At 34.5% G+C, this 25,001-nt stretch overlaps 1 protein-coding gene across 2 annotated transcripts; it reads right to left on the bottom strand.

Moving 5' to 3' along the window:
• Positions 1-16,576: 16,576 nt before the first annotated feature.
• LOC118437571 lies at positions 16,577-22,759 on the bottom strand. 2 transcript variants are annotated; one of them, XM_035856709.1, is made up of 6 exons: positions 22,208-22,759; positions 22,008-22,135; positions 21,378-21,628; positions 17,509-17,796; positions 16,858-16,908; positions 16,577-16,778 (listed from the first exon to the last, which is right to left on the bottom strand). In XM_035856709.1, exons 3-6 carry the CDS (start codon positions 21,441-21,443, stop codon positions 16,578-16,580), a joined length of 606 nt encoding a protein of 201 aa, XP_035712602.1. In that variant the 5' UTR covers positions 21,444-21,628; positions 22,008-22,135; positions 22,208-22,759; the 3' UTR covers position 16,577. The 2 variants fall into 2 exon arrangements, with proteins under 2 accessions (XP_035712602.1, XP_035712603.1); XM_035856710.1 differs by lacking the exons at positions 22,008-22,135; positions 22,208-22,759 and having other exon boundaries at positions 21,378-21,831.
• Between the last annotated feature and the right edge of the window lie 2,242 nt (positions 22,760-25,001).

Here is a 25,001-nt window from a genome sequence, read left to right as displayed (position 1 = left end):
TTTCGGTTCGGTTCGGTTCTCCGTATAAACCGGAACCGAACCGAGCCATCGGTTCCGGTTCGGTTCTATGAGAACCGAGAACCGTTGAGATCACTAGTCACAACAATTTAACTAAACTTACTGTTGCTAGTTGCGTAATTTAAAATAATTGTTATGCTAAAAATCCGACCATAAGTTTTCTCTCGTATTGATAAATATAATTGGAAAAGTGAAAGGATAAGGGCTCACTTGTAGTATTTGGAGGGGTCCGGATTAGCCCTTTTTTGTCAACGTTTCGACCTCAAAGGGTCTTCTTCAGGACGACGAAGAGGATTGCTTCACATGGTGGTTTGTGGGTAAATGGGGGAAAAAAGGAGGAAAAGAATGAAAAAGTAAAAAAGTATTGTAAGATAGGAGGAAACAACCGTTAAGCGCGTAACGGTTGATAAATATAATTAATTTATAGATTTTTTGGTTCCCGTCATAAAAATTTTGTAAACAAAAGTTTACGATATGCCTATTTCATACATGCATCATTTTACAAAAAACTTGCCCAGTTTACACGTATCGGAGTGAAATTATTCACTATAATGAAAACTGTCCCTAGTAAATAATTTTTGAAATAATTATCTCGTTAAAAATCCGATCTTAATTATTTTTTATTAGCCATCCAATTAAAATATTGTGTAAATAAATGCTCTGGACCCTTGTTTGATACATGTTTTTTTAAATCTTGCACAGTTTACACGTATCGGAGTGAAAGACGTCATAACAAGTTTATGAAACATAGTTTATGTTTCATAGACATATTTCCATAAGCATAGTTTATTAAACTTGCATGGTTTACAAAATTTGCACAGTTTACAAGTAAATATCGGAGTGAAATTATAATCAAATATCGGAATGAAAACTGTTGCTTATAAATTTAATTTCTAAAAATAGTCACGTTAAATACCCGATCTTAATTATTTTGTAATATTACTAATCTAATTGTTACATAGGTATTTGGGTGCAAATCATTTCGTCAAACGAGTAAATAATGTGCTAAAATTGGCAAAAACTTATCTAAGTCGCAGGTTGATCGTGTTAAAGAAATTGAAAAAATATGACAAAAATTACGTTTTTTTGTTACTTTTCTAATAATATTTTTTTGGGAGATGATTATCAATTGTGACGTCGTTTTGCAAGGTTCTAAAAACTGAGGAATTCGACTTTGGTGCCCCTCATAAATTTGTGGTTCTGTATTGTAGGCCAAAATCCCTGTACCATCGCTCGAAATGTGCCAACTAATGTGCAATTTTTGGCGATGAGTATGAATTTCAGCGTCGTTTTACATAGTTTGGCAAGACTTTGGTGTCCCTTATAAATTTGTGTTCTTTTAGGTATTAAGTAGTACTATGGATACCATACCATAGGAAGCCAGTGCGTTGTGCTAAATGAATTGCAAAAATAAGACCAAATGGTGGATTTTGCGAGCCCGAAGGGCGAAGCAAAATCCTAATTTTGTGATATCTTCCGAACCCGGAAGACATCACGGAGAGAAACAGTTGTAGTGGCTGATTCCGGTATCAGGGAGACAGGCACGATCTGCCATCTTTCAAAAATAAAACAAACTTTTTCAACACTTCCACCAACCTCAGCCCGGCGTGGTCCTCCATCGTCACAGTATTCAAAGCGCTCGTCGACTTAGTCTACGAAGGGGGTGGGTCGGAGGGCCGTGATGTCTTCCGGGTTCGGAAGATATCACAAAATTAGGATTTTGCTTCGCCCTTCGGGCTCGCAAAATCCACAATTTTATCTCATCTTCCTCTCCGTCTACATCACGGAGAGAAACAGTTGTAGTTGTTCAAAAATAAGTCGACGAGTATAGCAATCGGGAAATTATTAATATATCAAACGAACAAATTTATTCAAGTATACAAGTATTAACTTTCAACACAAAATCACTAATTAATATTTAAAATAGATTCCGCAAATTCAGCGTCATTAATTATTGGTCGGTTATAAAACCTGGCAAAAACTGACGAATTTTTTGACCATCCGACTCTTTTAAGAATGCTATCTATATGTACACCAACCTTTGCAGCCTTGGAGGTTGATGCATGCCTAAAACTATGTGCTTTATAATTTTCAGAGGATATTCCAGCTAAATCTAGGACATTTACTAACCAACGACTAATAGTTTCTGACCCCACAGCTTTATGTGGCTTAGCGAATGACAAAAACAGCTCGTCATTATTATTTCTAACATCTTTTGTACAATTAATATATCTGATTAAAACTTTAACAGGGCAAATCTCAAAATTTTGGAAGGGTGGTAAATAAATTACGGGATTACTTCTAGTTACAGTGGTTGTTTTCATTCTATCATTAATAACAATTTGAGCAGATTCACTTATATGAATATTACTTAATCTTATACTAGCTAATGTCTGCACCCTTTGACCTGTGGCCAACGCCAGAATCGCCACTGTTTTAAATGTCAATTCCTTCAGGTTACACGAATTAGTTTGAATAGACTGTAAGTAAATTAAAACCTTATCTGGATTCCATGTGATACTATACCTCGGTTTAACTGGTCTTAGCCTACTAATTCCCTTCATCAAATCTACAATTATCTTGTTTTCGCCAATGGGTACGCCACAAATTTTACCAAATACTGCAGAGAAGGCTGACCGAGCAGTATTTATAGTGCTATAACTTAATCCTCTTTCATATAAACTACTTAAAAATTCTACATAATGACAAAGATCTTTTTCTTCTGGACACCAATGCTTAATTTTACAAAACTGGATCCAGCTATCTAATGAAGATTTATACTGTGCCCACGTTGCTGCGGATTTTGATGCTTGTAACAATTCGAGTGAGGTGTTTGATAATCCTAAATCTGTCCATTTTTTCCCGATAAGACTGCGGCCATCAAGCTGAATCTCTTGTTTATCGTTCGGTAACATTGTCTGTACGGATCGAATAATAAATGTCTATTAGGACCCATAATTATTATCTCTGATATTGCAAGCATTTTATACAATGGGAACCAATGTTGTGTTTTCCAGAATGGTGCTACCACTATTATTTCACATTTATCCTGGTTAATTTTTTGAATTGTTTTTGCTACCATATTAAATGGAGGAAAAGCGTATTCACCATCAAACCAAGTAAACAAAAAAGAATCAACACCCTGAGAATATGGGTCGGGTCTGTACGAATAAAATTTTTCACACTGTGTCGTTGAATGGGATGCAAATAGATCCATGGTAGGTTGCCCAAATGTTTTACAAATTTTTTGAAAATAATTTCTTGAAAGCATGAAATCGGATGAGCTAGCTTTTTCACGAGATAATCTATCTGCAATCACATTTTGTTTAGTGTTTATGTAACTAGCCGTGAGAGTGATATTGTTTTGCTCTGCATATTGCCAAATCTTTTTGGCGATTTCATGCAAATCTGGTTTGCAGCCACCCGACCTATTTATGTATGCCAATGTTGTGGTGTTATCCACTCGTAAGAGAATATGAATATTTCTGTCCTTAATTAGTGCCTTCAAACCAAAATAAACTGCATACAATTCCAATAAATTTATATGATAGGATAAAAAATTAGCGGACCATGTTCCTTTAGTCTCTACACCTTCACAAAATGCGCCCCACCCAAGGAGAGAGGCATCGGTAAACATCTCACGGTCATGTTTTACTATGTTTTGAATTGATCTGAAACTATTTGGCAAAACCTGGATCCACCAAGTCAAATCATTTTTTGCTATGTTGGAATTACAAATTTTTCCTGAATAATTATTATTATTATTAGCCAATGCTGCAATTTTCTCGATTTCTAATTGTCTTGTATGTAAAAGCCCATATCTAGTAGCAGGTACGGCTGCGATTAATGAACCAATCAATTCTGCAAGCTTCCTAATTGTAATTTGCTTAGATTTAATTACTGCTGCACATTTCTCACTTAAACTTACTTTCTTTTCCTCAGGTAATGACAACAACATATTGCCAGAATTTATCATAAATCCTAAATACCTAACTATTTTGGATGGCAGCAATTGAGATTTTTCTCTATTAACTGTGAAACCTAGCTTCTGCAAGAGCGAAATTATTTTTTCCATGTTCGCCATACACTCGTCGTATTTATTTCCAAAAATTAAAATATCATCTAGGTATGCCAAAACTATTACACCTTGTGACCTTAATTTTGCAACAATAGGCTTGGTTAATTTTGTAAACAAATATGGTGCCAGTGAGAACCCAAATGGAAGTCAAGTGTAAGTGTAAAGCTGCCCATTCCATCTGAATTTCAAATATTTTTGACTAATTTCACCCATTAGGACTGCATGATAAGCATCCTTCAAGTCTACGACAGCCATAAAACAGTCTTTTGTTACAAGGTCGCTAACATTCTTAATTGTCTTCATCTTAAAGTGAGGAGACTCAACAAATAAATTAAGCTTTCTTAGATTTAAAATAGGGCGTCTAGTGCCGTCTGGTTTAGGAACTGTAAACATTGTGGAAACAAATTGACCTTCCTCATTATCTGATTTTATAATAGCCCCAGTATTTAATAATTTGTCAATACTCTCGTTAATCAGTTTTTCATCGGAAGGAGAAAATGTTGGTACTATGGGCTCAACGGTTTGGAAAGGAACTGATTTAAATTGAATCTCATAACCCTTAATTATACTTAAAATAAAACTATCTGACGTAATTTTACCCAATGCTCATAACATTTTACTAATTTACAAGCTTTACAACTAACCACTGGTTTTAATTTCTTTGCGGGCGGAATGGTTGACTGAATCTCGATTGTTGAAATTGTCCGCTTGGCCGATAATTTTGCTGGCGAAAGTGCCCGTTCCCCCTCTGATGACGGAACGGGCGATTGAAGTTTAAAGTATTCGGAGAGCTGAAGTTTTGTCGACTAGCATAATTCTTGTTGTATGGTTGAAATCGACCCCCACGAGATGATGTGTTCCTCAGCAGAGTAGCAGTGGCTTTAGAGTTTTTCAAACTTTCGTTCAGATCATTGCCAAACAGCCATTCTGTGCTAGTGACCTGATTTATAAACTTTGTATTCAATACAGGTAATACAAAATACATTAAATAAACAATGCAGGATTTATATTTTAAACTTTACCTGGGATGTGCAAATACCAGCATATTCGGGATTAAGATACTTTCTCATATCAAGCCGCCTGGTCAAATTCAACTGTTGGACCTGATCTCCCAAGATGTTGGCTGCATCAATAGATTGTTTTACTATTTGGCTTACAACTTCCTTTGGAATTTCAGCTTTTCTTTCGAGAATCTGATTTGTAATCATTGTTAAAGCAGTTAATCCTGTACTTAATGCTTGTTGTTGCTGTTGTTGTTTCACATCTTGCAATCTTGCGTGCGACGGAATGATTCGCCAAATTTCATTGTTAACCTTCAATGGAGCAAATTGTTTACAATTTGCCGGTGTCTTCAGGTTATCGCGCAACTTTGTTTTAGATTCTTTAGACAAAGGGCGAGTAATCGTTTTCAAGAAACTTTCAGCAACATTCTGCGAAACATCTGGACCAAGCTCATTTCCTCTTTCTATATCCTCCAGCAATTCATTCACCTCAATTATTTGAGGGCCTGCTATAAAACGAGCCACTTTATTACACGGTAACCAGACTCGTCGTAATTCAAAATTTTTCATGTTGCAATGATTAAAAATTACCATCATCACTGGATGTTCCTTTGCCGAGCAATTTTTCAGCTTCATCTTCAATTTCATCGTCCGAAAGACCAAGTGACCATTTCCTGTTATCGGTCCCTGTTTTTCCACTGAGCTGCGCCTTGAAAATTTCTAAAGCTTCTTCGCTCTTTTTCAATCTTTCTTCCAAACTAGCATTTTCTTCACGCTCGGTCATCTTTGTGTTAAAAGAAAAATAATTTTGTTGCCTTAATAAAATATTAAAAATCTACAATGATTGGTTATTGCCGTTATCCTCATCGAGGGAACGTTGGCTTCTTTCTTTATTTTCATTACATTCTCTTGACTAGTTTAATCTAATTTGACTCGCAACTTTGACTCGCAATTTGACTCGCAACTAATTTGAATTAGAAATAAAACTACCTCCGACCCCCCAAACCAAAACTGCGCTTACCTTCGAGTAGTTCTGCTGCTGTTGCACTAAAGTAGGGCTGGGTGTGGTTGAAAAACTGAAAACTGGATCAATTAGAATTTTTATTTCACCAAAGAATGTGTCTCCCCGATTGCCAAAAATCAACTGTGACGATGGAGGACCACGCCGGGCTGAGGTTGGTGGAAGTGTTGAAAAAGTTTGTTTTATTTTTGAAAGATGGCAGATCGTGCCTGTCTCCCTGATACCGGAATCAGCCACTACAACTGTTTCTCTCCGTGATGTAGACGGAGAGGAAGATGAGATAAAATTCGCATTCTTTTGATATTTTTTAAATCATATTAATTGACTTTTCACAAAATATAAATTGAGGAGTAGAAAGGTTACAAGTGTGGCGTGAGGAGTACAATTGGAGCCACCTCCACTTCCTGCGCATCCATCGCTCCGGTGAGGGTGAGATACGCCTTTTTGCCAAATTTATCAGGCATGGTTTGCTTAAAAAAGTTGTTCCCGACCGTGTTTCTGACCGCCATCATCATGTGATACTATATATTCATGCGAAAATTAATGCGCCAAAATTAATGCGAAAATTAATGCGATTCGACAAGGAACATTTCGTTAAGATTTCTTAAATTTCATGTCTACCTCATTGTCCACCAGGTATACACCCTGAGTTGTGTTGAAGGGCCCCTAAATTTTGGTGAAAACTTAGAAAAATGTGCAAAAACTTGCACAGTTTACACGTATCAGAGTGAAATTACTTGCCATAATGAAAACTGTCCTTAGTATTTTTCAAAAAATTACCGTGTTAAAAATCCTATCTTAATTATGTTTTAATATTAGTAATTTAATGATTATGCAGGTACTTTACTAAATGACTACGTCATTTTTTAATTGTGTAAATAAAAGCTCATGACCTGCTAGTGGGATACATCAGTTTGTAAAAGTTGCATAGTTTGCAAAACTTGCACAGTTTACAAGTATCCGCGAAACCCTCACTTTTGTAAAAAATGTGTTCAAATATATTCGAATACATTTTTCTTTAAATCACAAATCTTATCCTAAAAATTTAGCTAAATACTTCCCGCGGATTATTAATTGTGGCGTCGTTTTGCAAGAATTTTGAAAATCTGCAAGCGAATTATGTGTGGCATCGTTTTGCAAGAATCTGCAAAAACTTCGAAAATCTGTAAGACTTCGGTGTTCCTTAGATATTAACTGTAGATATTAATTGTGCAATCATATATATGAGAACAGAGAGTTGTTGTGCTAAATAATTTGCAAAAGTATTACAAAAATCACATTGTTTTGGCATTTTTTCACATAAATTACAAATTGTTGCAAGAATTTTTAAAATTTGTAAGAATTTGATATTCCCTTTAAATTTGTGAATGTTTTTGGTACCAATTGAATTGAAGATTGTCCTGTAACGACGCAGCTTGTGTGTAATAAATAATTGCAAAAATTTGCAAAAATGGTTTTTACGTTTGGGAACCATATTTTTTGTAAGATGATTACGAATTTTGGCGTTGTTTTGCAAGGTTTCTAAGAAGCGAAAAATTCTGCGTATCCTTTATAAATATGTAGTTCTACTATTGTATTTTAGGTTAAAGTCCTTGTACTGTACCAGACCATGTCCCTCGAAAATGTGCTAAACAATTTGCAAAAACCTTTTTGAAGTGTGATTATGAATTGTTACCTCGTTTTGCAAGGTTTTGCACGAATTCTAAAAATTTACGTATAATTATGAATTGTCTGGCGAAATTTTGCAGTAATTAAATCTACAGCCGAATTTGCTGGCTAATTTGTAAAACAGAAAAATGTTTTTTTGTAAAAAAAAAATTTGGGGATGTTCACCTCGTTTTGCAAGGTTTTGCAAGAATTTTAAAAATTTGTAAGACTTTGGTGTCCCTTGTAAATTTATGGTTGTTTTGGGTATAAATTGTAATTGTGGTAGATATTTAGGTAGAAAATTCACACGTTTTTTTACATTCTTTTGGGGGATGATAGCGAATTGCACAAATTATTTCTTTAAAAAAGTTGCCAAGTTGTACCATCTTTCTATTGTATAGAATTAACAAATTGCAAAAATTTGCCAATTATTTCCGTAAAATTTGCAAATTCCATACATACGTAATTTCTTGTGGCATGCATTTTACAAGGTTTTGCAAAGTTTGAGAATTTTAAAGACTGCAAGACCTCCGGATCCCTTATAAAGTATTGGTTGTTTTAGATAGCAATTGTGCAATTAGAGATATGATATTAGCGAGTTTTACTTAATAATTTGCAAAAATATGACAAAAAATTCATTTTTTCTTTATTCTTTTATTCTTTTTCTTATTTTTTCAAAATTTCTTTTCAAACTGCATACGCATTTTAAAAAAATGAATCACAATTTTTTCCACTAAAAATTTAGCTAATAAGTACTTCACGCGGATATTTGAAATTTTGTAGCCTTGCACAGTTTACAAGTATTGGAAACTCGAATTTCAGTATAGTTCTTTTCAAGCTGCAAATACATTTACTATTGAGCAAAGAAAATCTTCAGAAAATATAACTTCACGCAGATGTTTGTAACTTTTTAAAATTCATATTATTACAAACCTACAAATATCGGAGTGAACTTTGCCATAAAAATTTAATGAAAAGTGTCGCTTGGAAAAAGAAATTGAAAAATTGTCGCGTTGAAAATCCGATCGTAATTATTATATTATGTCGTCGTGATAATTAAATTTTTGGGTAGATTTGTGGCTGATTAAATTTTTAAATTTTGATTTGTAAATTATGTAAATAAAAATTAGTAATTAATTATTAATTATGGATAAAATGCACAGTTATTACATTTATTTTTAGTAAATTAAGGTTTTTTTAAATTGACGCGTTAAAAATCCAATCTTAATTATTTTGCAGTATTAGTAATCTAATTAGTTGATAGATGTTGTGGCATAGATTTACAAAAATTGTTTAAGTAAAAAATTAATGACCTGCTTCTTTGACACATTATTTTACAAAAAGTACACAGTTTACACATATCGGAGTCAACTTTATCGCAATAATAATTTAATGAAAACTGCCGTTAGTAAGTCGAATTTTCAATAATTTTCATGTTAAAATATAGATTTTAATTATTTTTAATATCAGTAATCCAACTAGTGCATAGTTACATATTTTTATGGGTATTTGATTTGTAAATTGTCCACATAAAGAATTATGAGTAATTTTATTTCATCTTCCTACACCTTCGATATCACAATGAATAGTTGGTAGTTGTTGAGCCAGAGACTGGGGAAACACGATATTTATGCCTTTTTAAAGCTGCCGCAGAATAAAAACTGATGCCATGCATGCACCACCACCACCAATATGCGCCTCATAGTTGATTTAGGCACACGGGGATTCACACGTACAATACTATCCTGCCCAAAAATCGTTTGGAAAATAGTTAAAATTTTAATTGTGATAAGTGTTTTTGTTTTCTTTGGAACTCAACAATCAAGGTAAAGTAATTTAAAATTTTTTCTGGGGACTGGGTTGGAGGAGCATGAGCTTGTGACAGGTTTTAATTTGAATATTTAAATTACGAAAATTTTTTATCTTATCATTAAATTTGTGATAAAAATATAAAGCCAAGAGATCCTCGACGAGGAAAATGGCTGTGGTGACCTTGATAGGCCCACTTGAATTCAACTCTAATAATTCAATTAATATTGATGCTCGTTTTATTTAAAAGGAAATGGCTGGGGGTTCTGAGCAACAAAGAGAGTCTCTGGGGTTATCGGACGATGAGAACGATACTGATGCTGAGGCAAATAAAATACTTGGAAACGGAGATGGTAGAGTCGTATTACAAATTTATTGTTCCTTACTAATATTTCTCTCGCAATGAGCAAGATATGAGAATAATAATTATTCATTCCAGAGTTAAATGACGAGTTAACCGATCTCTTGAAGGATATTGAAAATACTACCGATGTCGGTCCAAATTTGTTACCAAATGTCAGTTCTGGATTTGCCAAAACTGCAGCAAGACCTTTAACAAAAGAGTCTAAAGCGACTTTATCAGCCAAAATCAAAGTACCCGAGAATTGTAAGGAATTTCTTGTCCCTGGAAAGTGAATTCAGAAATTTGGCGACTGCTTCCAGCCCAGGCAAAGATCCTGGATATTAAGCAACAACAGATCCAACAATCTCTTACACTTGGATTATCGTCACTGGCCCTGATTACAAATACAATTGTAAATTCCAAGGAGTCGATTCCTAAAGAAGTTCTTAGCTCGGTTGTAAAACAAGCAATGGACGGGGCTAATATTTTGGGGGATCAGTTCCAAGCAATGTCAAGTCGTCGCCGTTTTGAAATGAAACGACATTTGAATCCAGAATATGGAGGAATTTGCTCAAAGCAGGTAGACTAAAATTTAAAGTGAATTGAAGATAAAATTGAAAGAAATATTCCAAAGTCAAATTAAATTCTAGTTTCCCAGTTCCGAATGGCTATTTGGAACTGATTTGGCTGAATCGCTAAAATCTACAAAGGCGACATCCACTTTAATGCGAAGTACGATGAATCGTGGTGGATGTTATCATCCGTACTCTCAACCTAGGCCGACTTATCAATCTCAAAACCAGTCTCGACCTTCTTTAAACTGGGGTCGCCCGCAACAATCACAGTTCCGACGCAGCGGGCAGAACCAGCCAAGATTTTCACAAAGACCTCAGGGACACCGTTTTTTCAACCAGAACAATCAATACAATCGATTCCAAAAGTATTAAATGTTGACAAGGTATGTGAGGCCGGTAGGCTAAGTAAGTTTTATAAGGAATAGAGTGAAATTACGAATGACAAATTTGTTTTAGATGGTATTCGGGGTTTTAAAATCCCATTGATTTCTTATCCGTCCCAAATAATAGAACCACCCATGCAAAATTTTTCAGATAGGGATGCAAAATTAATTGATGATTGTATTATGAAGTTAAGCGAGACAGGGGCTATTGTAATATCTTCAGAGGAGCAGGATCAGTTTGTTTCAAAAATCTTTACAGTACCAAAGCCGGATGGAAGCAGAAGGCCCATCATTAATTTAAAATTATTTAATTCATACATTTCTAATCCTCATTTTAAAATGGAAAGTGTAAAAACAGCAATGACATTGGTTTCCAAAGATTGTTTTATGGCAGTTATCGATTTGAGGGATGCATATCATGCCATTCCAGTTCATGAAAGTTTCCAAAAATATCTGAAATTTAGATGGAAAGGAATCCTGTATAAATACACATGCATTCCATTTGGTTTATGTCTGGCTCCCTGGCTATATACAAAGTTAAATAAGCCAATAATTTCTTATCTTCGATCTCGTGGTGTTTTTCTAGTTTCATATTTAGACGATACTTTAATAATCGGGAAGACAGAATCTGAATGTAAAAAGTTTTTAAAACTGGCATTAAATTTGTTTCTTCGACTCGGTTTAGTTGTAAATGAGGAGAAATCACAATTAAGGCCATTAAAACAGGTCCGATTTCTAGGATTTATTATAGATTCAGAAGCAATGGGAATGGTACTTCCTCAGGACAAATGCGACACAATAATAACGAAGTGTAGATCAGTTTCTGAAATTAGCGTTACATCAATTCAAAGGGTTGCCGAATTGGAAGGCAGTTTAGTTGCAGCGTCACCTGCGACGAAGTACGGAATGTTGTACACAAGACAATTGGAGATCGAGAAGTCAAAGGCTTTAGTTATTAGTGGGGTAGATATAGTGGTCAAATTATTCTCTCGCCTATAGCTAAAATGGATATTCAATGGTGGATTGGTAATATAAAATCCGAATATCGTTCATTATCCCAATTCAAACCAACCAGGGTGATCTTTTCTGATTCATCTCCACTTGGATGGGGTGCAGTTTGCAATGGTCAAGAAGCCAGGGGTAATTTCTCACCTGAAGACCAACTTCTTCATATTAATGTCCTTGAATTGATGGCAGTATTTTATGGAATTAATTCATTTGCCAAAAATGCATTAAATGACAACATTCACCTTCGTGTTGACAGTTCGACAGCAATGGCATATGTTAATAATTTCGGAGGGTGTAGGTCTGAAGAGTTGCATAATGTTGCCAAAAAGATTTGGACCTGGTGTGAGGAGCGAAACATTATTTTGCATGCTACATACATCAACACAAAAGATAATGTTGATGCCGATAGGCTCTCGAGAATGAAAGTTGATTTTTCAGATTTTTCGTTAACAAAGTCGTATTTTGAAAAAATTTGCATGAAATTTTGGAGCCCAAATGTTGATCTATTTGCAACATATCAAACTAGACAGTGTGAGCGTTATTTTTCGTGGAAACCAGATCCATTTGCATTAGGTGAGGATGCATTCACATTTAAGTGGGAGTCAAAGTTTTACGCTTTTCCTCCTTTTAATTTAATTGGAAGGGTCATTAATAAGATAATTGAAGATCGGGTAGAAGGAATAATGGTAGTTCCGAATTGGTCCACCCAACCTTGGTATCCGATGTTTAAGAATTTAATAAAATCAGAAATTATTTATCTCGGTCCAAGTAAAAAATTGCTGTTTAATCCTATTTCCAGAGCTTATCATCAAATCAACAAGAATTTGCAATTGATGGCAGCAGTATTATCCGGGGGTCGATGTCAGGATTAAATTTACCCGAAAGAACTTTATCAATTTTGAAAGAATCTAAATCTAGTGGAACGTGGCGTCAGTACGAATCGTCATGGAAAAAGTGGAGTTTATTTTGTGTTACGAATGGTTGGTCAGAATGGGAATCAAATGTCAGACATTGTTTGTATTCTTAACTCATTTATTTGATAGTGGATTAAGTTATTCGGCAATTAACTCTAGCAGATCAGCCTTGTCGTCGTTATTAGAAAATGTGGATGGCTCTGCACTAGGTCAGCATAAATTGGTGGTAAATTTTATGAAAGGCGTTGGTCGCCTTCGTCCACCAGCTCAGCGTTACTCTTCTGTTTGCAATCCTGATACTGTACTTTCTTATTTAGTTACATATGACATTAATAGTTGTAGTTTTCAACAATTAACTTTAAAAACAATTGCATTATTGGCTCTAGCTACAGGGCAACGTGTTCAAACTCTTGTATCGATTAAGATAAATGATATTATTTCGGGTAACCCTATTCAAATAAGATTAACAAGTATTTTAAAAAACACTTCTTTAAGTAATCCAAATCCCGTTCTAATTTTACCGTATTTTGAGAACAAGCAAATCTGTCCAGCCCTAGCTTTAAGTAAGTATGTTAGTGAGACACAGAAGCTTAGATTGTCAGACCAATTATTCATAGCCACTACTAAACCCTTTAAACCAATTTCCTCACAAACTGTCAGTCGCTGGCTAGTTAATGTTTTACATTTATCTGGGGTTGACATTAATAAGTTTAGTGCACATAGTTTCCGTCACTCCTCTACATCCAAAGCCTCACAACTCGGCGTAAATGTGGATACAATTTTAAAACGAGTTGGATGGAGTGCTAAATCTAAAGTATTCGCAAAATTTTACAAGCGACCTATTGATAATAGTAGTGAATTTGTCGAGAAAGTTTTGTCATTAGTGGACTAATTTTAAAGCGTATTGGTGTCATTACTGAATTTGTCATTCTATGCAATCTTATTTCCCTCATCGACGCTACTTTAAAGTCTACCAACTATTCATTGTGATGTCGAAGGTGTAGGAAGATGAAATAAAATTGGAAATTTTGTGAGCCCGGCGAAGCCGGGTGAAACAAAATTGTAATTTTGTGATATCTTCCGGAACCGCAAGACATCACAACCCTCCAACCCACCCCCAGTATTCGAGCGTCGATTCGGCTTTAAAACTATGAGGCGCATATTGGTGGTGGTGGTGCATGCATGGCATCAGTTTTTATTCTGCGGCAGCTTTAAAAAGGCATAAATATCGTGTTTCCCCAGTCTCTGGCTCAACAACTACCAACTATTCATTGTGATGTCTTCCGGTTCCGGAAGATATCACAAAATTACAATTTTGTTTCACCCGGCTTCGCCGGGCTCACAAAATTTCCAATTATGACACGCTCTTGATCTCCTTATTTGATATGTAATTTTCACAAAAATTGCACAATTTACACAATTATTTTTGTCATAAAAATTTAAGGAAAATTGTCGCGAGTTACTAAATTTCAAAAAATTGTCACGCTAAAATCCAGTCTTAAATACCTAGTTTGTCGTATTGACGATTATAATTATTGCCAAGATAAGTTTTGCATCTCGATACAAAAATTGTGGAAACAAAAATTTACGATACGTTAAGACACAGTAATTTAAACCTCAATGTAATGTGTAATGGGACCTTAGTGAAAACTGTAGATAGGGAGCGTCCATAAATCACGTGATCGATTTTTGGACAATTTTGACCCCCTCCCCCCCCTTGGTGACCAATGGTGATAAGTTCATTACCCCCCCCCCCCCGCGGTCACGTGACAGGATACACATTAAACCTAAAGTACTGTAAAACGCATGAAACCTATTTCTCTCCAAGTGTGATTTTTTGTGGCGAATTTTTTTTCGCAAAAAGTTTTTTCACCAAACTGACCTATTTCCGACAGGACAACACATGGCACAAATTAATCCAATAATAATATTCCTGGGCCTTTTTAAATCCGCAGTTAAATTCAATTTTAAAATTATTGAAAGAATTATTTAATACTAAAGAGTAAGTATAGTAAGTAATTTAAAATTCATGACATCTTAAGGACAACTGTATACACTTATTATCTGAGAGAATAATGAGAGTTCTATGAATGTGCAATGAAATTTGGTAGAGTGGTATACATATCTAAACCAGACCCAAGATTGTCAATAAAAATTTAAAAACACGCCGTATTACGAATTTAAGATAAAAAGAGGTTAACGATTAAGTAAATACATATTATGTATCAAGTTTATATACATCCAAAATTAAAAGAAAAACTTTTCGTGGTATGTCACGTGACTGCCGACCATTACCCCCCCCCCCTTGGTGATAGAACGTGACAAATTTCAGCCCCCTCCCCCCCCTATGATCGATCACGTGATTTATGGACGCTCCCATAGTAAATTTATTTAAAAAATTGTCACGCCACGTCACGTTAAAAATCCAATTTTCAATATTTTGCCGGATCGGTAATTATACATCATAGATGAAACCTTCGAGGACGCGGATTATTCGTGTTAACTAATTTGAAAAACTATATGACTCAAAATTACCTTTTTTCACTTTTCCAAAAAATATTTTTTGCAAAATTGTGACGTGATTGAGAATTGTGGCGTCGTTTTGCAAAGTTTTCTAAAAACCGAGAAATAACTGAAATAAGACGTGGTTCTTTTAGGTATTAATTCAAATTTTTGATTAGAAGTACGTCATGGGAAATGTGCTAACTAATTTTCAAATAATATTGTTTATCAAAAAAAATTGGGGAAGGTTATAAATTGTGGCATCGTTTTACAAGCTTTTACAAGAATTTTTGAATATTTGCAAGAATTTGGCATTCCTTATAAATTTGGGGTTAGTTTTGGGTATCAATTTGCATTTTTAGGTAGAAAATATATTCCACGAAATGTCCTAACTAATTTGCAAAGAATGTTTCTTGCCAATTTTTTTTGGCGATGGTTACGAATTGTAGCGTCGTTTTCCAAGACTTTGGTGTACCTTGTAAATTTGTGTTTTTTTTAGGTACTACATATGCATTATAGATTGGTCGCCTGTCGTCGAGTATTCGTGTTAAATAATTTGAAAAACTATGACATGTTTTTTTTCACTTTTCCAAAATAATTTTTTGGAAAATTGTGAGTTGACTCTTTGGCCAAATTTTTTGGAAGATTGTTAATCAGTTTGTAACGTTTTGCAAGAACTTTTAAATCTGCAAGACTTTGATGTCTGTACAAATTTATGTTTGTTTTTGCAATTTTATTGTATTGTAGATGTCCTGCTGTTGATGTGTGTGGGTAGTTAAATACTTTTCAAAAATATAACAAAAATTGAATTTTTTTATTTTTATTTTTTGATATTGCACAAACTGAAATACTTTGATGCCCCTTGTGAAAAATTTGTGATACATTTCAGTATTGCAAAATGTGCTTAAAATTTTGCAAAAATATTTTTTTAGGATGCTGAAGGGGGAGGGGGTCATTTTGCAAGGTTTTGGAAGAATTTTGAAAATATGTGCGACCTTCGTATTATTATTAATTCGACAAAATTGATCAATTTTCTGTCCTGTCGAAAGTTGCAAAAAATTTGCAAATTTCATACATATTTCTTGTCCGATGAAGTTTTACAAGATTTTCCGTAAATTTTGAAAATCTGCGAGACTTTGGCGTCACTAATAAATTATTGTGTTCTATTAATATTAATTATACAATTATAGATGGGACGTAAGCGAATTATTAAATAATTTGCAAAAATATGACAAAAATCGCATTATTTTAGCATTTTTAATTATATAAACTGCCCTTCTAAATACAAATGGAGGAGTACAAATTGAGAATTAGGAAGGTTACAAGTGTGGCGTGAGGAATGGAGGTGGGGGTGGCCGCACTTCCGGCATCCTTCTCCCCGGTCAGGCTGAGATACGCTTTTTTGCCAAACTTGTGAGGCATGATTTGCTTGGCAGAGTGGTACGAAACGTTCTTCCCGACCGTCATTAGCACGTGGTACTAATTTTAATGCAAAAATTAATGCGAATTTATAAGGTAAAATTTTGAGATTTGAGAAATTACATATTTAAATATGTACCTCATTGTCGACCAGGTTCACGTTCACGTCCCGAGTTGTGTTGAAGGACCCCTGAAATTTTGGTGCAAAAAATTAGAAAACTGTGTAAACTATATTTTTTCAGAAAGTTGAAAATGTAAAGTGCCAAAAAAAGTTTTGTTTTCAAATTTAATCTATCTGTAGAATTAAAAGATTCCAAAAAATAATGTGAAATATGTACAAATTATTCATATAAAATTTATCCCAATTTATAACATTTTTCGATTTTATCCTTTTTTGAAAATTCATTTTGTAAATTGCAAAATGTTGAAAAACTATGTAAAATATGTACCAATTATTTATGCAAAATCAAGCAATTTGTGGCATTTTTCTATTTTATAGAGTTACGAAGTTTGGAAGAAAACTTTATTTTATAGAATTAAGTGATTGCAAAATATTTTCGACAAACTTGTGCAAATTCTTTCTAAAAAATATCACAATTCTTCTATTTTTCTATTTCATACAATTAAAAAGTTGCAAAAATGTCCCTTCCTTCCATTAAAAAGTTTGCAAAAATGTCTCAAATACAAAATTTGTCAATTTCTATCCAATCTCTTTCCTGATGCACTTTAAAATTTGCAAAAATGTTCCATGGGCTCCTTTTATTTGCAAAATTTTGCCAATTTTTTTTACCTGATGCACTTTAAACTTTGAGGGCATAATCCACTCGCAATATCTTTTCATTTCTCCGGCCTGTTCTTTGAAGGTGACGATTTTGACGAGGTTCTCCTCCAGTCCTTTGTAGGAGCCCTTGAGGGTCGTGTGGTTGAGGTGGACCTGCGTCCAGACGAAGGGCTCCATCTCGCCGCAGTAAAAGCCGATGTCGTCCAGCAAAAAGTGATCCGTCGTAAAGCCGAAGCTTCCCCAGTGCCAATTCTCAACCACCATCCGAACCCGAATTTCCGTAAAGTTCTTCTCAAACTGAAAATATAAAAATTCGTTTTTTTTCAGAAAATTTAGGCTAAATAAATACTTCACGCGGGTTTTTGTAACTGTGTAAACATGCACAAGTGGGGAAAGTCTCATTTCCGTGGAGTTGTTTTCAAACTGCAAATATATTTTTTATCGCTATTTTTTTCAGAACGTTGAGCTAAATACTTCACGCGGATATTTGTAACTTTGTAAACTTGTATAATTTATGTGGAAGTAACGGAAATTTGAACCCTTAAACCTCGGAAAGTTCTTCTCAAACTGCAAAATACAAAAAAAATCATAATTTTTTTTCAGAAAACTGATTTAAATATTTCACGCTGATTTTTGTGACTTTGTAAACATTTACAGCTTACAAGTGTCGGAACTTCCGTAGAATTTTTTTTCAAACTGCAAATACAATTTAAACAAAAAAACACTTTTTTTCAGAAAATTTAAAGATAAATTCTTCCCACGGATTTTTGTAACTTTGTAAAATTGCACAATAGAAGCACAGTTTGCAAATATCGGAATGTATCATTTCCTTCGAATTGTTTTCAAACTGTAAACACATTTAAAAAAAGTTTTTTCTTGAGAAAATTGAGCTAAATACTTTACGCGGATTTTTGTAACTTTGTAGAGATGCACAGTTTACAAGGAAAGTCTCCATTTCCGTAGAATTGTTTTCAAACTACAAATACATTTCAAGCAAACAAAATCACAATATTTTTCCGAAAATTGATCTAAATACTTCACGCGAATGTTTGTAACTTTGCAAAAACTTGCACAGTTTACAAGTATCTGAAACCCGAAGTTCTTTTCAGGCTGCAAATACATTTATTTATTATTAAACAAAAACAAATTCTTCAGAAAATTGAGCCACTTCAATTCTACAACTTCACGCAGATGTTTGTAACTTTGTAAAATTCATATTGCTACAAATATCGGAGTGAAATTCGACATAATAATTTAATGAAAACTGTCACTTATAAAAAAGTAATTTTTAAATTGTCGCGTTAAAAATCCGATCGGAATTATTTTGTCGTGTTAATAATTCAATTATTAGATAAATAGATTGCTTTCGAGGTGTTCATAAATTATATAAATAAAAAATTTGGACATTAATTTTACAAAAAATTGCATAGTTTACAAGTATAATAATTTACTGTAAAAAATCGTCACGTTAAAACCCCAATCTTATTTTTTTACAATTTTAATAATCCAATTAGTGCATACAGATTCCTGTCTTCATTTCATCACTTGATTTGCAAATTTTGCAAAAACTGCAAATACACAATTTGCACATCTCCTCCACCTGCTTAGTTGATACACAATTTAACAAAAATTGTACACTTTACGGAATGAAGTTAGTCACAATAATTTAAAGAAAACTGTAAATTAATTTTTAAAAATTGTCGCGTTAAAAATCCGATCGTAATTATTTTGTCATGTCGATAATTCAATTAGTCCGTAGATATTTGAGTTGTTCAAAATTTGTTCAAAATAATAATAAAAATTACGACAAAAAAATTACAAAAAATTACGACAAGTTCTTCTTGACCTGCTTATATGATACATCATTTTGCAAAAAATTATACAGTTTACAAGTTTACAACTGTCGCCATTAGACTACTAATCTACATAATTAGTGAATAGTTGTTTTGGCGGAGATTTGCATTATTTTGTGCAAATTAAACGTTTCGAAACGCTCTCGACCTTGATCTCCATTACAAAACTTTGCACAGTTTACACGTATCGGGGTTAAGTTCGCTGTAATAATAATTTAATGAAAACTGTAATTAATTGTTAAAAAATTCTCACATTAAAACTCCGATTTTAATTATTTTGAAATATTAGTAGTCTAATTACTGAAGAGGTACACATTTTTGGAGGTGTCATTAAGCGAACATTGTGCAAACAAAAGACAACGTCTTGACTTGCCCATTTGATACATCGTTTTACAAAAATTGCACAGTTTGCAAATTTCGGAGTGAAATAATATTATGAAAACTGTTGGCAAATCGAATTTTCAAAAATTGTCAAGTTAAAATTCCGATTTTAATTATTTTATAATATTGGTAATCGAATTATTACCATACCTGTTCACTTTCATTCGTGTGACTGATTATGATAGAGAATGATGGTGAATGAAAATGAATTTCCTGCGATTTGAATGAAAATGAGTGAAAACTTCCATCATTTCAGATGAATGACTGTGAATGAAAGATTTCTCACTCATTCATTTTTCACCCTATACTTAATACATGGGGCGAAGTGAGAAATGAAGTCGGATGATGTGAAATGAAATGAATTTGAAAGATAATGACTGAGTGTGAATGAACATCTTCAGTCTGAAATCGGGATGACTGAATTTTGAATGAAAATCGTTCTTTCGAACAGGTATGATTATTACACAGGTATTTTAAAACGTGGTGTTTCGTTTGTAAAGTGTGTAAATAAAGGTCTTGAGTGACCTGCTTATTTGATACATCGTTATACAAAAGTTGCACAGTTTACAAAATTTGCACCGTAATAATAATTTAATTAATACTGTCGCCAGTAAGTTAATTAAGAATTTTCTTCACACCTTTTTAGAATTAAAGTAGATTATTCCTTTTTCAAATTTTGACATTTTAAAATATTTTGAAAAATGTGTCATGAAAACGTCAGTAATTGAAATTTTGATTTTTATGCGATTTACAATTAAAATAGATCATGTCTGATGAAATTTCAATACTTATTTTTTTTAATTACTCAAACGTCGGTATTGAAATTTAGAATTTTCTTTATACGTTTTTTAATTAAAGTAGATCAAAATCGTTATTTTTGTTTTTGCAATATCGAAAAAAATTGCTACGTTAAAAATCCGATCTTAATTATTTTTGTCGCATTAGCAATTTAATCATGTGATTCAAAAGTTGCGCAGTTAACAAAAGTTACAAAGTTTACGAAAGGTACACAGGTCACAAAACTTGCCCAGTTTACAAAACTTGCAAAATTATTCGCCGCAATAATAACTTAATAGAAACTGTCGCCAGTAAGGAAATTAAAGTTTAAAAATTGTCCCGTTAAAAACCCGATCTCAATTATGTCTCCGCAGGAACAATTTAATTCTATGATAGATTTTTCGGTCGGGTTACTAAAAAAATTGCGTAATTAATTAGAACATGCTGTATTGATTGACCTGATTATTTTCCTTCATAATCTTTCCCCAGGTTGCAAATATTTGTGTAAATAATTGTTCTTACCGTGAAATTGATAAGAACGGTGCATTCTTCCCTCTCTACTCGCACAGTTTACAAAAGTTCCACAGTTTACAAAACTCGCAATAAGTAAATTAAATTTTAGAAAATTGTCACGTTGAAAATCCGATGTTAATTATTTGTGTCGCAGTAACAATTTAATCAAGTGACAGATATTTTGGTCGAGCTTGATAAACTGTGTAATTACTTAATTAGAACATGTTCAATGAACATGTAATCACTTAATTAGAACATGTTCTATGTTAGAACATTAATTATTATTTGCATTCATAATTTTTCCCCAGATTTTACTAGATTACAAATACTTGCGTAAATAATAATTGTTCTTACCGCAAAATTGATAAGAACGGTGCACTCTTCCCTCTCGACTCGCCAACATTTGAGGTCATGGTCCATCAAATAACAGACGGCTCGCTCACCCCGACAAGTCTCGAACACCGGGTCCCAGTACGCTTGGTGCAGCACGTCGTCGTTTAAAAGGCGTTGCCAATGGGGAAAAATAGTGTTTCAGGTGAAAGTAAGTAACCACTTGCAAGAAATAACGGGGAGAAATGTGGTTTCTTGTAGGTAAATATTGCGACCTGCAAGAAATCCAAGGCCCAAGAAATGACGCCCCGCCGCTATAAATACTTCGGCACGTGGCTGGATGGCGTACATTTTTGGTACATTTCTTACAGTTTCTTGCACCTCGCATTTCCCTCGTTTTTTGGTATGCAGTGCAAGAAAGAACGGCAAGAAACAGGTTTTTTGTAGGTATTTTGACCCGCAAGAAATGCAAGGCGCAAGAAACCACGCCCCGCCGCGCATACTTCATACGGCGCGTGGCTGGATGGCGCATGCGTATTTCTTACACCTCGCATTTCTTGCATTGCTTACTTTGCCGTGCAAGAAATGTATGTAGTTAGCAAAACCGCAAGAAACGAAGCACTGAAACGTAGCAAATATTTTTTGCATAGTTACCTCTCGTGCCACGTGTGATTCGCAACTTCTCGATCAATCGATAACCCACTGAGATTGAGGGGTTTCTCAAACGCGTGAATTTCATAAAACGAGTCCTTCAAGTCCAGCGGAGGAGTAGGATTCATCGGCTGCCGAATAAAAAAAAATTCATGGCTTTTATTCAATGAAAATGAAAAATCTTTAAATTTTGGAATGTTAACCTCCATAAGAATTTCCAAAATTTCAAAATCCCCCTCGTTCCCCGACCGGTTGACGAAACCTTGGACCATTTTGACATAAAGGTTCTCATCCTGTGGGATGCTCAGGGCGAAAAATGGCGCCGGCGGGACGGGCAACGACGACGCCGTCGGTGGCGGGACTGTTGAATTTGTTGCAGGGATGCAGTCCATTTCTTCTTTATCCGGTCGAAATTTCGACGAATTTGGCGAATTCGTCGTCATTTCTGGCGGACAGGGTGGCAAGGTTGGTGGCACGTATTCGACAAATTCGAGATCTTCTCGTTCCACCGAGATGACGAATTCACAGACGAAATCCGTCCTAGTCAGGGGCAGGCGAGGGGGCACACTCTCCACGTAAATCCCGGGCCCGGACGAGTTAAAGACTGTAATTAAGCAATTAATTAGTTTTTGGTTATCATGAGTAGAGGGCGGATATGTATTTATTTTGAACTTTTTCATTCGATGACGACCCACGGTCAAACTTTGGCTGTGTTCCATAACTCGCATAGATTATAAAAGTTTCAAAATTTTTTACCTATTTCACGTCACATATTTCTAGATTTTCAGGAATATAGATAAATATTTCCGCTATTATTTGAAAAATATGTTAATCTTTTGACGTTTTTTTGTTATACATAAATACGGATTTTAGCGATTTTTCGTAAATACATATCCATCCTGTGTCCATGTAAGTATGAAAAATTGTCATATGTAAATTTACCTACCAGCATTTTACTGATCACGAGTGCATATTTCTCCAGGAGACAAATTTTAAGAAAATTCTTATTTTTATCGTAAATATTTCGTAAATATTAAGGTGTTTTTTATAAATATTTCAATATTTCCTACACAAATACATACCCGCCCTCTGGTTATCATCGAAAACTGCACAAGTTATTAATTAATGTCACCCATATTTTGGTGTGGATGTTTCGCATGCGCCCCATACTTGAGGACTTTAACTTTTCCCTTCTTCGTCCACGCCGTGATGTGGGGGTCGTCCGCGGTGCAGATGTAAAACACGTCGCTGGATTCTGGCGTGACCTGATTTCCCGCCGAAGTTGAATTGGGCGGCTTCTTTGTGGACAGGGAGACGCCCACGTACTCCAGCATGAAGCACTTCTTCCGTGAATGGGTGGTCGAGCAGGTCCGTTTTTCCGGGTCCAGCAATCGAAGCATGTTGACCAGGTAGGTTTGCTTCCTGGATTAATTAAGCAATTAATTGGCTAATTAGTCAACGTAAAACTCAATAACTCAAAGCGAAATTCGTCAAAATCATCGCGAAATTCGTCAAAATCCGCACATTTTAATTATTTAGATAAGTTTACTTTCTGGATTAATTAAGCAATTAATCAACTAGCTAATTAGGTAACGTAGGACTTGACTTATTGTCAGAATCTTCAAAATTTGTACATTTTAATCATTTCTGTAAGTTTGCTTCCGGGATTAATTAACTAATTAATTAACGTATGACTCGATACCGTATCATCAAAATTAGCACATTTTGAATCATTTGTCGCCTCTGGGAATTTATTTTAAAATTCTGAACGACAAATTTGTCGAATAGGTCGTTCCCAATTTTTTACAAACATACACTCCAGATTTTGACACTTTTTGTTGGAGGAGATCTCAAGTTTAGGAAGCCTTCATAAAAATAGGAACTCGTCGAAACTGCCTCAAAAAACTCACCGCCATTCCATCAATCAACTCACCGACTGCAAATTTGTCGTCCAGAATTTTAAAATAAGTTTCCCAGAGCAGAGAAATGTTAAAAAATGTGCTGATTTTTGTGATGAGTCATTGAGTCCTGAAAATGATAATTAGCGACTAATTAGCATAAACAGACTCACTTCTTTAAGCACAAAATGCGCAAGTACGAGTCACGAATATCCTTCCCGTCACAATCAATTTCATACTTTTCGTGGTGATGAATTTGCAGGTGAAATTGGACTCCGCTTCGCACCCCGTGGGCCACGTGGCGCAGTAAACGTGCGCCTCCGACCCGTTCCTGCATTTCTCGGTCAGGTGACGTAAATCGTTCGTCTGCGTGGAGGAGCGATGAATAACCAAGAAGAGGACGAGTGACCACAGAAAAACGAACCAAAATTGAGGTGGACGTGCCATTTTTATGTAAATCAAGGTAATGATTCTGATGCCAATAATTGTTTGTTGTTTTTTACGGGTCAAAATTTTAAGCATTCAAATATTTGTTTGTAAACAAATTGTTGGCAAGTTTACACGAAATAATTTTTCAACTAGGAATTTGTCGTCCAGAATTTTAAAATAAATTCCCAGAGGCGAAAAATATTTTAAAAGTGCTGATTTTGACAATTGATTTTGGCGATATATCGCACATTTTTTATACAGAAAATATATTTCCACAAATTTCATGGTGCAAAAAAATCAATCAAGTTTTATTACATATTTTCGAATTCAAATAAATTTTGCAAACTGTTAATAAATTTGTAGCTTGCAAGTTAGTGCACGAAAAAAAAATGTGCACAACAGTCCCCACTTGCTGCAAGAAATCAATCAATTTTTATTCCATCTAAAATATTTCATTCGCTTTTGTATTTTCAAATTCGAATATGCAGATTTTGTACTTGACAAACTATTTATGAAGACAAATTTGCTGAGAGAGAAAATATCACAAAAAAAATCATCCAATCCAATCCAACGAATCCAATCCTCGCAAAATGTGTGCAAAAAAGTGGCAAAAATTCAACCTCCATTAAAATAAATATGTAAAAAATATGCAGAACACATTCCACAAATG

The sequence above is a fragment of the Folsomia candida genome, unplaced genomic scaffold, assembly GCF_002217175.1.
Source record: "Folsomia candida strain VU population unplaced genomic scaffold, ASM221717v1 Fcan01_Sc014, whole genome shotgun sequence".
In the NCBI taxonomy this organism is placed as follows: Eukaryota; Metazoa; Arthropoda; class Collembola; order Entomobryomorpha; family Isotomidae; genus Folsomia; species Folsomia candida.
This window is presented reverse-complemented; position numbering and strand designations above follow the sequence as displayed.

Coding starts and splice junctions, on each gene's coding strand:
- LOC118437571 (XM_035856709.1), bottom strand. CDS start 21,443: ATGGACCATGACCTCAAATGTTGGCGAGTCGAGAGGGAAGAGTGCACC. Junction 17,797..21,377: donor CCGTTCTTATCAATTTTGCG/GTAAGAACAATT, acceptor TTATATTTTCAG/TTTGAGAAGAACTTTACGGA. Junction 16,909..17,508: donor CAAAGTTTAAAGTGCATCAG/GTAAAAAAAATT, acceptor CCAAAATTTCAG/GGGTCCTTCAACACAACTCG.